The sequence below is a fragment of the Pseudophryne corroboree genome, chromosome 5 (assembly GCF_028390025.1).
Source record: "Pseudophryne corroboree isolate aPseCor3 chromosome 5, aPseCor3.hap2, whole genome shotgun sequence".
Classification (NCBI taxonomy): domain Eukaryota; kingdom Metazoa; phylum Chordata; class Amphibia; order Anura; family Myobatrachidae; genus Pseudophryne; species Pseudophryne corroboree.
In genome coordinates this window covers 447,180,668-447,195,930 of record NC_086448.1, presented here as the reverse complement: position 1 = coordinate 447,195,930, position 15,263 = coordinate 447,180,668, and the positions used below count along the sequence as shown (strand labels likewise).

Here is a 15,263-nt window from a genome sequence, read left to right as displayed (position 1 = left end):
CACAGTTGTATACAAGCAGCCCTATTGCGCATTCGCAACATAAGGCTGCATGCGATATTACTTTTCTCTGGACTGTGCAATCCCATAAAGGTCTTGCATGTGCATTTACTTAAATAGCGTCTAGAATCGTAGGCATCCATAAAAAAGGCTTTATGGGTTGGTTGGTTTGTTTGTTTGTTTGTTTGTTTGTTTATTTAAATTAAGGAAGAGCACATTTAACAACAAGACTTAACCCCTTTAGCACTCTGTGAAGGGGTTATGTCCTTCCTTTCAGTATTTAACAACCAGCAGGCACAGGGGGTAATTCAGAGTTGATCGCAGCAAATTTGTTAGCAGTTGGGCAAAACCATGGGGGTCATTCCGAGTTGTTCGCTCGTTGCCGATTTTCGCTATACTGCGATTAGTCGCTTACTGCGCATGCGCAAGGTTCACAGAGAGCATGTGCTTAGTTATTTTACACAAATGTTAGGTATTTTACTCACGGCATAACGAAGCTTTTTCATCGCTGTGCTGATCGTAGTGTGATTGACAGGAAGTGGGTGTTTCTGGGCGGAAACTGGCCGTTTTATGGGAGTGTGCGGAAAAACGCAGGCGTTCGAGTTGCAAAATGCAGGAGTGGCTGGAGAAACGGGGGAGTGGTTGGGCAATTGCTGGGTGTGTTTGTGACGTCAAACCAGGAACGAAAAGGACTGAGCTGGTCGCAATGGCTGAGTAAGTCTGGAGCTACTCAGAAACTGCTAAGAAATTTCTATTCGCAATTCTGCTAATCTTTCGTTCGCACTTCTGCTAAGCTAAAATACACTCCCAGGGGGCGGCGGCTTAGCGTGTGCAATGCTGCTAAAAGCAGCTAGCGAGCGAACAACTCGGAATCATCCCCCATGTGCACTGCAGGTGTGGCAGATATAACATTTCCAGAGAGAGTTAGATTGGAGTGGGTTATTTTGTTTCTGTGCAGGGTAAATAGTAAATACTGGCTACTTTATTTTTACACTGCAATTTAGATTTCAGCTTGAACACCACCACACCCAAATCTCTCTCTCTCTGCACATGTTATATCTGCCCCGCCCCCTACAGTGCACATGGTTTTGCCCAACTGCTAACAAATTTGCTGCTGCGATCAACTCTGAATTAGGCCCCAGGTGTCTAACTAAGCTGTCTTATTAATAGGTTCTCTGCTACCTACTAAATATAAAATGGGTCCCCCATCCCCTTGCAAAAGGCATATAACAAGGAAATAAGAGAGCTTGGCGCTGAATCTATATAGGTGAAACACACAGTGTGTTGTATAAACACTACAGTGGAGAAAAACTGTACATGCAATAATATATAATTGCCATCTTGTATGGGACAGAGCGATAACAAGTGCAGACTGTCAGATATATAAAAATGATTCCCAGCTCATTGAGAAACTGCAGCTGTCTTATTTAAAATGCACCTTTTTTCAATTTTCTGTGTGAAGAACAGTTTGTGTATTGAAGACACAGAATAATGATAGATCTCCCTCCCCCCAGCTGGAATTAAAGTCTCACATGGACCCCTATTGTAGCTCCCTACTACCCATTTCCCCCGTGACAGATCTGGAGAGGATAGATGGATTTGGGTATCATCCACATAGGGATGATCCTTAAATCTAAAGGAGCTCATTAGTTTTTCAAGAGAAGTAGTAGTAGTAGTAGTAGTAGTAGTAGTAGTAGTAGTAGTAGAGAATAGTAGAGGGCACAACCGGACAGCCCAACTGGCACTTCTGGTGAATGCCAGGAGGGCCAATGGCCTGATGGGCCAGTCCAGCCACACAGAGAGAAGGGTTGGCTGAGCAGCTTCAGTGCTCTGCTCAGCACCTGGAGACTAGGGCTGGCCAAGCAGCTCCATCTCCCAAAGCTCTGCTCGGCCGCTCGACACACTGAAACACATTGGAGTCCCGCAAGGCCATGCCTTGTGAGCTATGACGCTTATGGATGCAGATGCGCATGGACGCTACTGTGCCAGGGTCAGAGCCGGATTAAGGCTATGGGGGGCCCGGGGCACTTCAGACTGTGGGGCCCTTGCTAAAGAGGTAGATGAAATAAATATATATATATATATATATATATATAAAAAATACAATATAGCCAGCCTTACTTGCTCCAGGAAGCCTCTGCTGGCTCCACATGCTGCCAGAGATCCGTCTTCCTTCCTCCTCCCTGCAGCCTGCGCGCCCAGCCAATGACTGAGCCGCAGGCTGCAGCTTTAACCGGTGGCCCCTCTCCCGTCGGACCCAGAAACAGAGAGGAAACTGGGACCGGGGAAATGCAGATAAGGGGAGGAGCTAAGAGGAGAAGGGAGAGCGTCTCCTCCTCCCCTCCAGCGGGGCCGTACTGCTGCGCTGCGCTGCTGACATGTCATGGATAGCAGGGCAGCATTACCAAGTGTCGGGTACTGGTGGTGGGCGGCACAGCGCTGGCGGCGGCATGTAAATGAGTCCGTGTGACTCATTGATATGCCACTGGCTGGGGGCCCCTTTTAGAAAGGGGGGCCCGGGGTACGTATCCCCGGGACCCCCCCCCCTTAATCCGGCTCTGGCCAGGGTCTTTGTACAGTCCTAGTCCATCCCTGATAGAGGGCCTAGCATGGGGCCATATGTTTTTCCAGCTGATAAAGGCAGGTGACAGGAGGTGGATTCAGAGTCTTAAAGGCCTAATGCAGAGCTTAACACAAGTCTATTTGAGTGTATCTTGTCTGTGTTAGCTCCAGAACCTTGCATACACATCTACATGTGTTGCTGAGTTGTCTGCAATTCAAATGTATCACCACGTGTGTGTGTGAATCAGTCTAAATGGGCTATAATGGGGTATTTTCATGCAGGCTACTCAGAGCTGTAAGTATGCGTAATTACAGCTGTCTCTATTGGATCTTTTGAACCAAGGATAATGATGACGGCTTTCAAACCAAGTGCATAGATATCGGTGGTCTTACTGCGGAGATGAGTACAGTCAGCATATAGGAAGCTATACATATTTAGTTCTGTGCAGGACCACTTACTGTACATTGTGTTTATCTCTACATAAGGCCCTAAAAAAAAAGAAAAGTCTGAGAGAGAGATGACAGATGTTAGTTAAGGCTGGGATGAGCACATGGGGCAGCAAAAAAAATGGTGGACAGGTTGTAGAGTGAGAGGGGCAAAAGTAGGAACTTATTTTTCTTTGTTGACTCAAATGAAGAGAAGGCGCCACAGGATGAAGGAGAGGCAATAAGGGGGAGAACATAACATTTATTGTGTCTTATCCTTAAATGCAAAGAAAGATCTTGGGCAGTGGTTGTTATCGGAGAGTTTGGTGTTGGAGAGTTGAGGAAGTTTTAAATGTATTAAAGAGGATGAGAGATTGGAAAGGAAATACATTAGTTTATCAGTAGCCAGAATTTTTCAGTAGCATTGTTAGATAGCAGTTCATTGAAGAAAGAAGTCTCGAGATGTAGGATGGTGACATTCTACTCTGCAGGAGAGTCTTCAAGGCAGTGTGTTTTCTTATAACCTAAGTAACAACAAAAACATTTTAAAGTTAATACCAAAGATACAGACTGTGCTGTCCCACTTACTTTTAACAAGTCTTTGAGAGTGACTGGGATTGCTGAAAGCTCCCGCGGTGTTCTGTGTTAGCTCAATGTTTTCCTACAGTAATGGCTTTTGCAGAGTTGTGTTTACTTAGAAAGGTCAAGACCATGAATGAGATTGTTTGGACAATGATGTCCTTAAAAGAAGCTCTGAAATACTGTATCATTAATGGGCAGTGGTAAATGACTATTAGCAAATGACCTAAAGCTGCTGGATACTATATGTTACACATTATTAGATTTCATCTTATACATCTCCATTTTCTGTAGTCATCATACTCATCAGTAAGCACTTGCACCAGCTCTATCCTCAGTGCAAAAGATAAGTATTTACACTACTGTTACTGTACAATTCCACACATCTTACAATTCCATCACATCCTCTATGAAGACAGAATGCCCTTTTAAATTCTAGTTAGGTTCCTTCAGTTGCAATTATAGATGCAACTAAATTTTGTTTGTCACTGCATTCAAGTTGTTTACTCTTGGTTCCTGAGCATGCAAAATACTTACGCACTCATGCACGTAAAAAATTACTGCTCAATGCTGCAGCTGCGGGGTGTGTGGTCACAGTGTCACGATTCGCATTATCAATCCCATTGACCAGTGATGGGTAACCTTTGCACTCCAGCTGTTGTTGAACTACATTTTCCAGCATGCCCTGCTACAGTTTTAGCATGGCCAAATAGCAAAACTGCAGCCGGCATGCTGGGATGTGTTGTTCAACAACAGCTGCAGTGCGAAGGTTACATAGTTACATAGTTGGTAAGGTTGAAAAAAGACAAAGGGGGTACATTTACTAAGATGGGAGTTCTATTGAAGACGGGATGTTGCCCATAGCAACCAATCAGATTCTACTTCTCATTTGTCTAGCACCTTCTAGAACATAATACCTGGAATCTGATTGGTTGCTATGGGCAACATCCCATCTTAAATAGAACTCACATCTTAGTAAATTTACCCCAAAATGTCTATCGAGTTCAACCTGTATTATAAAATTAAATATCATTTAGATACTTTAACCTTGGATATTTCTATCAGTTAGGAATTTAATCCATTTTTAAACTTATTTAGTGAGTCCACCATTACTACCTTCTCTGGTAGAGAATTCCAAATCCTTACTGCTCTTACTGCAAAGAACCCCTCCATTGTGTAGGAATTCTTTTTTCTTCTAACCTCAGGTGGTGTCCTCGTGTCCATTGTAGCATTTTTTTGATAAACAGATCATCTGATAAGTCCTTGTATTGTCCCTTAATGTATTTATAAATATTAATAATGTCCCCTCTCGGCCGCCTCTTTTCCAGTGTAAACATATCTAATCTTGTAAGTCTTTCCTCATAATTCAGTACCTCTAACCCCTTAACCAGTTTGGTGGCTCGCCTCTGAACCATTTAGAGTTCCAAGATATCTTTTTTATAGTGCGGTGCCCAGAACTGTACACAATATTCCAGATGTGGACGCACCAATGATTTATATAGTGGCAGGATTACACTCTCATCCCTTGTCTCCATTCCCCGTTTTATGCATGCTAACACCTTATTTGCTTTTGTTGCTGCATTTTGACATTGCGTACTGCTACTAAGTCTATTATTAATGAGCACCCCCAAATCCTTTTCAACCACTGTTATCCCTACATTTTCGCCTTTCAGTTTATATGCTACATGATTATTTTTAATCCCAAAGTGCATAACTTTATATTTTTCATATTGAACCTCATTCTCCATTTGTCTGCACAGACCTCCAGTATAGGTTCCCCATCACTGCCCTAGACCGTCCTCTTCACTGGGAAAATGAGCAGATTCGGGAGTCTGACATTCTCTTTTGAGCCCAGTGAGTGATGTTACTGCATCATTGTTTCATCCCTGCTACTTCCATCACTGGAACTGTTGGACTGTTTGTTTGGCCCTTCTTTTCTCCTTCAGAACATTTGTCAGAAATTACTATGATATCTAGGTAAATATGTATACATCTGTTATTCTGTAGGTCACAGGAAATATAATGCCCTATACCCCAACCATGCCAATTTATTACATTTACATGTTTGTACCATCTCACGGGAAGTTGCTGGTGCGGCATTCAGTGGAGCCACGCAGGCACACACTACAGAAGTGCTAAGCACACCCACTGGTGCCATGTCCACAGCAGCCACTATGATACAGCCATGCCCCTAGCTTGACCTGATTTTGCATTTCATAATGTTATGAGGTAAGTAATGCACAGTGCGGATAGATTTATTAAACGTGTATTACGTACTGTGTATGATAGCAATGAACATTTGAGAAAGGTACAAATGTAGCACTATAACGGACGTTGGGACTTGTATTCAGATCACATAGACAAGTAACTGTTAATATGATAATTTTCATGGATTAGATCTGTGGATTTTTTTGTTTTTGATGGAATTTCTATACTATTATTTATACCAAACCACCAGAAAGTGTTACATAAGTTTGTGTGTGCATTTTTTATCACATTCCCTCTTTCACAATTCATTTCTCCTCTGTCCCATTTACTGACAGGTGAACACTGAACAGGAGAGAGGTGAATGCTCACACAGATTAGAGACTGACAATACAGGTGTCGCTCCAGGGCCTAGATAGCTGACGTTACAACATTAAATTCACCCAATACAAACGTTGTTTTTACTTGTTAGTATTGTTATTTATGCATTACAGGAGACATGGAACTTTCCATTACATTAGTATTTATTTATTCCCAACAGGTGCGTGTGTAATATAGACTGCAGTGGCCATAATTTTAACCCAGTCTGCGCCTCAGATGGAAGCTCCTATTCCAATCCATGTATGGTACGAGAGGCGTCGTGTCTCAAGCAAGAGCAAATCGATGTGAAGCACCTGGGGAGCTGTACAGGTACAGAATCAAATTTATTTTAGAACTGTAACATTTTATTTTAGGTAGAATTCAGGAAGATATGGAAAAAATACAAAGTCATGTTTACTTTTGATACAGAAATCAGTTGATATAGCGGGTTCATCCCAAAGGTTCCTTTGATCCAGCATTGCTAACTTCTCTCACAGATAGACAGGCAGCTAACCTCTCAACCCTTGCAGGTCTTTGAATTGTGGAGGATTGTCGGGGGTGAAGGTGGGGATGGGGTGGGGTAGCAATGAACTGTAATAATGTAAGATCTCTTCCATAAGCATATGATATGGCCAGTCCAATAGTTAGAGGTGTTAGGAAATAAACTATATATCTTGTCTGAAAAACACATACTGTAACTGACACTCTTGATACAAATAAATAGCCTGCGGATGTTTGCTGGGTTGTATGACTCCAGGACCACCACCAGTTATACTATAAATGCATACTTAGAGGGGAATTCAATTAGCCGCTTGGTTTACACCGTGACTGGTTGACACACCGGACCTATACAATTAGCAGGGTTTACCCATGTGTGAGTCTCTGCAGTCCCGCTCCTGAGTCCCTAGGCTAGGACTGAAGCTCGCAGCTTCAGTCCAACCCAGGGGACTAACAAAATCGGTCGTCGCGTGTGGTAAAAAAAGAACATTAATTCCGCAGTTTACGCAGAATCAATGTGTTTCATGAATCACGATTTTTCGGCACAGGAAAAAGGCTACCTTATTGAATAGCCTTTATCCGCGCCGCATGGATTTTTGCCAGCAATTAGTCGTGGGGTAAATCCCGCAGCTAATTGAATTCCCCCCATAGTCTCAAGTATATAAGTATACATGGCCTAATTCATGATTGATAGGAATTGCGTGGCTTTGCAATTGCATGTATTTAAAATTCAAATGCAGCAGGAGGCGTCCGTAGGAGATAGACCCTGGACACATTATGCCTTCAAAAATGAGGCCATCACGACACTCCATGTTTTGAAGAATGGTGCCAGGTACAGCCCCCACAAATGCCGCAGCATGTCAATAATGCTGTGGCTGAAGGGGCTGCGAGCGAAATCGTAAGACCCTTTCTGCGCGTGTGCAGAACAGGTATTGCATCTGCACAGACCCACAACCATGGTATTTGTACGTAAACCATACAAATATGAATTAGCCCACAATCTGCAACATTGAATGTTATTGCTGTGTAAACTGTGGACACCGCAGCCCTGTGATATTTTGTTGTGTGTTTTTTCATTTTATTTATGTAGTATTCAACATTTATTCTCACAGCACATTGGCTCAGGCAACATAGCACACAGGCTTAATTATTTATTGTTATCTGGTCAATTACTTGCATATTTTAGCAACTTTTGGGGGCTACGTATCCCATAAATGACAATGTGAGTCTGTTGTACGCAGCCTTCAATTTAGCACAGCGCAGTTTTGGAGCGAAGCACCTTACATTCACCATTATTATGTCAGGTAGCAATTCAGTCACCGAGTACGGGCTACATAATGTGTTATTGCATTAATTCATGCAGGTTTTCTCCACAAAATTACACCTGGAGTTTATCTCCATTTCTTACTACACAAAGATTGCAATCTAACAACAGCTGCATTTGGCCATCAATTTATTTTATTTCTTTCAAACTTTATTGTAAACAAACTTGTACAATGGGCCTAATTCAGATCTGATCACAGCAGCAAATGTGTTAGCTAATGGGCAAAACCATGTGCACTGCAGGGGGGGGGGGGGGGGGGCAGATATAACATGTGCAGAGAGAGTTATGGGCCCTACACACTTTAAGATGTAACTGAACGATATGAACGACTCGTTCATATCGTTCAGTGTGTAGGCACCAACAATGAACGATGTGCGGCCCCGCACTCGTTCATTGTTGGTGCCGGGTCGCTTATGCATGCAAGCCAATATGGACAAACTCGTCCGTATTAGCATGCACTGCTATGGAGCTGGGTAACGGGGGGAGTGAAGAAACTTCACTCCCCCTCCCCACCGCCAGGTCCCCTGTCAGACGTATCTGCCGTCGGGCACCTAGGCGGCACGTCACCATGTGTGTAGGGCCCTTTAGATTTGGGTGGGGTGTGTTCAAACTGAAATCTAAATTGCAGTGTAAAAATAAAGCAGCCAGTATTTACCCTGCACAGAAAGAAAATAACCCACCCAAATCTAACTCTCTCTGCACATGTTATATCTGCCTCCCCTGCAGTGCACATGGGGTGTCGTTCCGACCCGTTTGCACGCTGCAGTTTGTCGCAGCGGTGCGAACGGTTCGGAACTGTGAATGCACGGTGGTCACATTACGCACGTGTGACATTGCTCGCTGAGCAGCGATGCCGCTAGCAGACAAAGTGATCGCAACGGCGATCGCAAGAAGACTGACAGGCGGGAGGCGTTCCAGGGCGTCAACTGACCGTTTTCCAGGTGTGGTGAGGCGAACGCAGGCGTGTCCAGGCGTTTGGAGGGCGGATGTCTGACGTCAATTTCGAGACCTTCGTCGCTAGATCCATCGCACAGAGTAACTAAGTCTGACTCTGGTCTTGTTTTGCAGGAAACTTTTTTAGCATAGCAGGGCTGCACGAGCAATCGCAGCCCAGCTATGCTGAAATACACTCCCCCATAGGCGGTGTCAAGTTGATCGCACGAGCAGCAAAAAGTTGCTAAGTGCGATCAACTCGGAATGAGGGCCATGGTTTTGCCCATTAGCTAACAAATTTGCTGCTGCGATCAGATCTGAATTAGGCCCAATGTTTGCAGTGTAGTGATAGACATACTGTAATTACATGGGAGTTTTCAGTCATAATTCATGCACTGGTGCTACAACTACATAGAGCCATAGTTTTGTGGAGAGATATATAAGTTGTGGGAGGTTGAGAGAGAGAGAGAGAGAGAGAGAGAGAGAGAGAGAGAGAGATGTACAGACTAAAAGTACTTCTTTTAGTGACGTTTTACCACATCGACTTGCAGTACATTTCCTGGCATTGACTATGGTGATTGGCTTGCTAGTGTGTGAACAGGCTCCTTGCTGTAGCCAGCACTTAACTGTAACTCTTGCCGTTTTGTACAGCAACAGATGACACCAGTGTGGTTGGGAAGAAAGACGACGGATTACAGTACCGCCCAGAGGTGAAAGGTAAACTATGTGTTGCTTGTATTTTAAAAAAAACCATTTGTTGAGCTAGCAGTGTGTGGGTTATGTTTTCAATTTCTTCCTTGATTATTGCAATCGTGAGTAGATACATAATGTACCCTGAACAGGATATGAGACTGTCTGAGGACAGATACTGTAGAAGACCCTGGAGTTCAGCAAGAGCTGACTCTAATAATAGTATCGCATACCGACAACACCCACAACACAATTTTCTTAGTTCTTTAGGATTCATACTCATTTTATTGTACAAAAGGTGTCTTTAGTCCTGTACACAAAAAAGTATCTCTAGCTGTCACTAGGTAGCAATTACCTCTGAAAATATAGTTGGACAAGCGTTGTTCTGAAAAAATGAACAGAACTATTAGATGAATACTAAGTGCACTGAGATGTACACAATAAATCGCTGCTTATACTGTATGGTTGGTATTGACAAAGATATGGATAAAGTTGTCGTTATTGAGCTAATAGTTTAAATTTATCGTTGAAAATTTCACAATTATTTTAAAGTGGATCTACAAAAGTGATTCATGTGATGTTTTCTTTTCACACTAATGTCCTTATTATTGTTTTAATATCTATCTATCTATCTATCTATCTATCTATCTATCTATCTGTCTGTCTGTCTGTCTGTCTGTCTGTCTAGCTATATATATATGGTGCAGCCAGCGCACTAGGATAAAAATCAGTACAGACAGAACACTTCATGCAGTCCAACGTTTCTTGTCTTTAATGACCCATCCTCATTAGACACCCAAAATGTTGGACTACAGGAAGCATCCCGTCTGTATTGCTCTTTATACTGGTTCGCTGCATGCCATCCTGCTGCACATCATCTTTGTTCCACTGACAGGCACTGTGACCATTACGCATGTCTATTTGGGTGCCGTCTACCTTGCATTTTATATTATTCACCTGTTTGCACTGCACATACTAGGAAACTGAGCATATATAAGTATGGACAATGCAGAGTAATGCGCATTATGATCACATCTACACAAACAACTGACAAGGTGTATTGGGTCATATTCACATTTAATGTAAATTGCAGGCTGTGCAGAGTTGTACTTAAGTGTAAATACGCCTATTTTCAGACATATCTTTTGCACTTTGTGTAGGCTGCTGGTAGAAGTGTGCACTGATGATGATGACTAGTATCAAGCCAAGCTTATAGAGAGAGAGAGAGGGCCCACCTCTAGATGTGTACAACTCCACCTATGGACAATTATTGTCCTGCTGCTCTTTCAAACTATTCAGATATTTGTATCTGTTATTGACATTATTCATATCTGAGATGTCTTTAAGATTAGAGTTGCCTTAGTTACTCCTTTATGATGCTGAGTATTCCGTCACCCTGTCTCACAAGCCCTTCAAGCTGAGCAGAGTTCACTTGTGCGCCAAGGTTACTACCACTGAATTCTGTATGCAATACAAGAACTGCTTGTTGCTTGCTCTCCCTACAGTGCATGATTGCCAGTGTAGGTGTATGTCAGTAGCAGCACCACACAGCACTGTCATTTTACTTCTTTTAAAATAACATATTAAGCATGCATAGAAGAAGAAGGCAAGTCTTACAGCTTTGGCCATCCATGTCAATTTTGATATTCATTATCTGCCTTGCTGAAACATTTTCAAGATGTCACCACTTAGTACAGAACCATGGTGCTATCAGGATGTTCTCAATGTTAGAAATTGGTATAAAATAGTAGATTAAGCATAACAATACATGGTGCGAGTCACTGGTAGTGTATAGGAGTGACTCGTACCATGCATCGTTATGCCTAATCTGCTACTTTATCACAATGTCTTTTGTGACAAATTATACTAATCCTAATCATTGTACTAGGGCCTAATTCAGACCTGGTCGCACGCAGGCTATTTTTTGCACTGTTGCGACCAGGTAATCGCCGCCTACAGGGGAGGGGATAATTGCTGTGCAGGGGTGCGATTGACAAAAGTTTGTGCAGTTTCTGCACAGCCCAGGACTTACTCAGCCGCTGCGACGATCCGGTATGTTGTTGACGTCAGGAACCCTCCCTGGAAACGGGCACGCACACCTGCGTTTTTCCAGACACTCCCAGAAAACGGCAAGTTGCCGCCCGCAAACGCCTTCTGTCTGTCAATCTTCTTGCGAATGCCAGTGTGAACACTTTCTTCATTTGATTCATCGCAGCCCGGCGACGGCTGTTGCCGGCGGCCGGCGCGCCTGCGCATTGCGGGTCACACACATGCGCAGTACAGACCCGATCGCATGGCTGCGAAAAAATGCAGCATGCGATCGGGTCTGAATGACCCCCTTAAGGCCATATTCAGCTTCAGTTGCAAAATCGCAAATCGGGCGATTTTTGTCAGACTACACATGCACTGCGAATACATTGCATGTGCGCAAAAGCTACTTTGCGATTGCAATTTAGTGAAATGCAATCGCAGTTTGATTGACAGGTAGTGACTGTTTTTAGGTGTTAACATGGCGTTTGTGGGGAGTTGTTGGAAAAACGCTGACGGATCGTGGCCATTTTCAGGGCATGTATCTGACGTCAGTTGTAATGGATTGCAACTAAAAACATTGCGCCGGTGCGACTGCATTCTCATTATTCTGAGTAGCCCTGTGTCAATCACAATTGTCGATGGTATTCATTCAGCGATTGCATATGCAATTGTGCGATTGCATCGTTTGGCGTCTTTTACCTTTCTGGGAGGCTCTTCACATGCGTTTTTAAGCAGAAGCAGGATTGAGAAATCGCAGTCTTTGTCTCAATAGCGATTGAAGCTGGATGAGGTTCTTAGTACACTATTAGCTACTTAGTACACTATTAATGAAGCAAAATTCAGTAATAAGTATGTCATCTGGGAAAAAAGGCATAAAATAGAGGGCCTATAGTATAGGATCTGTCATTTGCCTTCTTTACCCAGACACACTGCACCCAACTCTAACTCTCTGTGCACATGTTACATCTGCCCCACTGCAGTGCACCATGGTTTTGCCCAGTTGCTAACTTTTTTGGTTTGCTAACAACTCTCAATAAGACCCTTTCGCTAATAGTGTCCAAAGGGATTGAAGTATCAATCAGAGAAAAGAGTGAAGAAGTGTACTATTGGAGCAGCTGCCTGTTATGATGTACTTCTCCACTCCTTTCACTTCTTGACAAATAAACTCCAAAGTTACTAATCGTGTACAAAGTACTTAAGATTAGTATAGCACATTAAGATGCATATGTTTTAAGTGCAGTTACATTGCAAAGTCTGTGGTTATTTGCTGCAATTTCACAATAGGTGTATGTGGGCTCATCTATAGAGTAGGCCTTGTCCAGAACCCACCCCATGTCACCTCTGGACCCAACTGCGTCCCAATAAGCAAGTATGAAACAATTAATCCTGTACCACTTAACCGTAGCTTTGCAGAAGATTAGAGTTTTGTATTTTTTTGGCAAATGATGAACTCCAAATTTAACAGCATTTTTATAGTAGACCCATCTTCCAAGTAAAACATTAGAAGGAGAAGTAGCTGTGTCTAGAACACTCGCTGTTCAGGAAATATACAGTCAGTACCTGTTGATGCTCATTGGAAATTTGCCCTTTTCAACAGTAGCCTCAGTTGGGTAATCTATTGTATAAACTGCAATATCAGTCTAGCTGTTGCTAACCCCTTTAGTGAGTGCTAAGGGATTTGTTAAATGGGGCCCCAGAGTAGCTTTGGATGGAGTTATCCTTTAATTCTTCTTTCGTCTCCACTCCTTCCTTCCTTCCTTCCTTCCTTCCTTCCTTCCTGTCCTTCCTTCCGGACGGAAGTGATAACTACCATCTGCTTGGTCCTCCACTTACAAGGTCTTATAAATGTTCCCATAAGGAAAGAATTCAGTTTAGCGGAATAGCCGCTTCTGGAACAGTTGAGTGAAAATATTTTTCAACAGCATCTACACTAATTTTCCTCACACCCCACAGAAGATATGGCTAATGTAACGTAATTTGTCCATATGCTGAGAATTGTGCCCATCCCCTATCTGTACACTTAATTTGGTACTAGTCATCATCATTATCATCAGTGCAGACTGGCACCAGCCCTAAACTAGGTATAAGAGAACACTCTGTTAAAGCCCAGATATGTCACTTCCGTTGTAAGAGGAGGTGCAGTTAAAGAGTCAAAGATACTGCATAGATCCCATTACGGAAAGTGCGCATTGATATAACAAACTGTATAGCTTTCACCAACAATTCATCCCGTTCAACTTTGCGAGAAACATTACTTGTGCCAAGTCAGTCTCATCATTTTATACAGTTATGTCATTGTGCTGTTGCTATACGTGCTGTTTTATATTTATTTGTTTGTTTTGTTTGTGTTAGATTCCAGTGATCAGAGAGAAGATGACTACATGGGTAATTACATGCCTTGCTCAGAAAACTACATTGGATATTGTGTGCATGGGACATGCGAATTAAGCTATTCAACTCAGAAAGCATTGTGCCGGTAAGTTATAAAGAATAAAGCCACAAACATTTTTTCTCATTATGTAAGTTATTCAGTAAGAAGGAATTTGAATATCAAGTGGGAACAAATCCATTGTAATATACTGCAAAGCCCAAATTATGAAAAACATTCTGCAGATCCCTAACAATGATTTTTGTAGACTGTATTTTATTATTCTTAGAATTCTTAGCTATAATTTACTGTGCTGTGAAGAAATAAGTTTATCAGAATATAGCCATAAAGCCAAATATACCACAAAAAGAAGTGAGAAGATTCCATATATTCATCAGTAACCGCCTGTTACGTCTCTCCTTGCATTGTGGATGGGTTATTCACTGCCAACACCAGGCTCATACACTTATAACCACTTCTCCCAGCCTCCTAACAACAGCTTCCGGAACAGAATGCGGTCAGTATCCCTATGGACGGAATACCGGCGGTCATGTGACCGACGCCGGAATCCTGACACCGCTCAGGAGACCAGCACCGGAACACTGACCGCCAACATCCCAAAGGTTAGTATCGGGGAGAATGTTAGGGTTAGGACCCGGGGAGGGAGAGGGTTAATGTTAGACAAGGGGGAGGGGGGGTTGTTGGGCTAGGGACTAGACTCCCCGGAGGTTAGTCCTAGCAGCCATCCCTGGGGGATTAGCCCTAGCTTCCACCGCTGAGGATTAGGGTTATGGCATCCAGATGACCGGACTAGCATACCGAACCCCTCTGGCTAATTCCCCACTGGCTCTATCCTATGCACCAGTTCTATGCTTGGTAGGTAATGAGGAGAGGGCTTGTGCTTAGAGACACTGGAGTCAACTGCAATACAGCCAGAGAAGAGTTAAGTATTCAGCGACTAACTTGAAGTCAAATGATGCAAGCAGATAAAGGCATTTATTGCAGCCAGATTGTATTTATTAGCTCCAAATAAATGCCCTGGAAATAACAGTATTATCAAGTAAATGTATTGAGAATGCACACAGCATACAAGATTATTCAGAAATACAGATTTTGCACACCTCTAGCATCTCTAGAGAATGATTTTTTATTAGAGCCAACAGAGCCCCTTTATAGATTATTCTCACACATGTTGGCAGGGGGTTAAACAAACCCCTCTGCTACTGTACTTCAAAACAATAAGGCTAGTTCTTGTAGTTAAAATTAGCATCAGGAACGGTGCCTTTCAAA

The 15,263-nt window shown here is 42.9% G+C and overlaps 1 protein-coding gene across 2 annotated transcripts in view; it reads left to right on the top strand.

Annotated features, from left to right (window-relative positions):
* TMEFF1 (transmembrane protein with EGF like and two follistatin like domains 1) overlaps positions 1 to 15,263 on the top strand; it is a 247,773-nt gene that overhangs the window by 217,910 nt on the left and 14,600 nt on the right. The window contains exons 6-8 of one of the 2 annotated variants that reach the window (XM_063922918.1): positions 6,311 to 6,459; positions 9,542 to 9,601; positions 13,958 to 14,081. In XM_063922918.1, the coding sequence (XP_063778988.1) occupies positions 6,311 to 6,459; positions 9,542 to 9,601; positions 13,958 to 14,081 (333 nt within the window). Of the gene's footprint in view, positions 1 to 6,310; positions 6,460 to 9,535; positions 9,602 to 13,957; positions 14,082 to 15,263 lie in introns of both variants that reach the window. The other variant, XM_063922917.1, reaches the window with a different exon arrangement.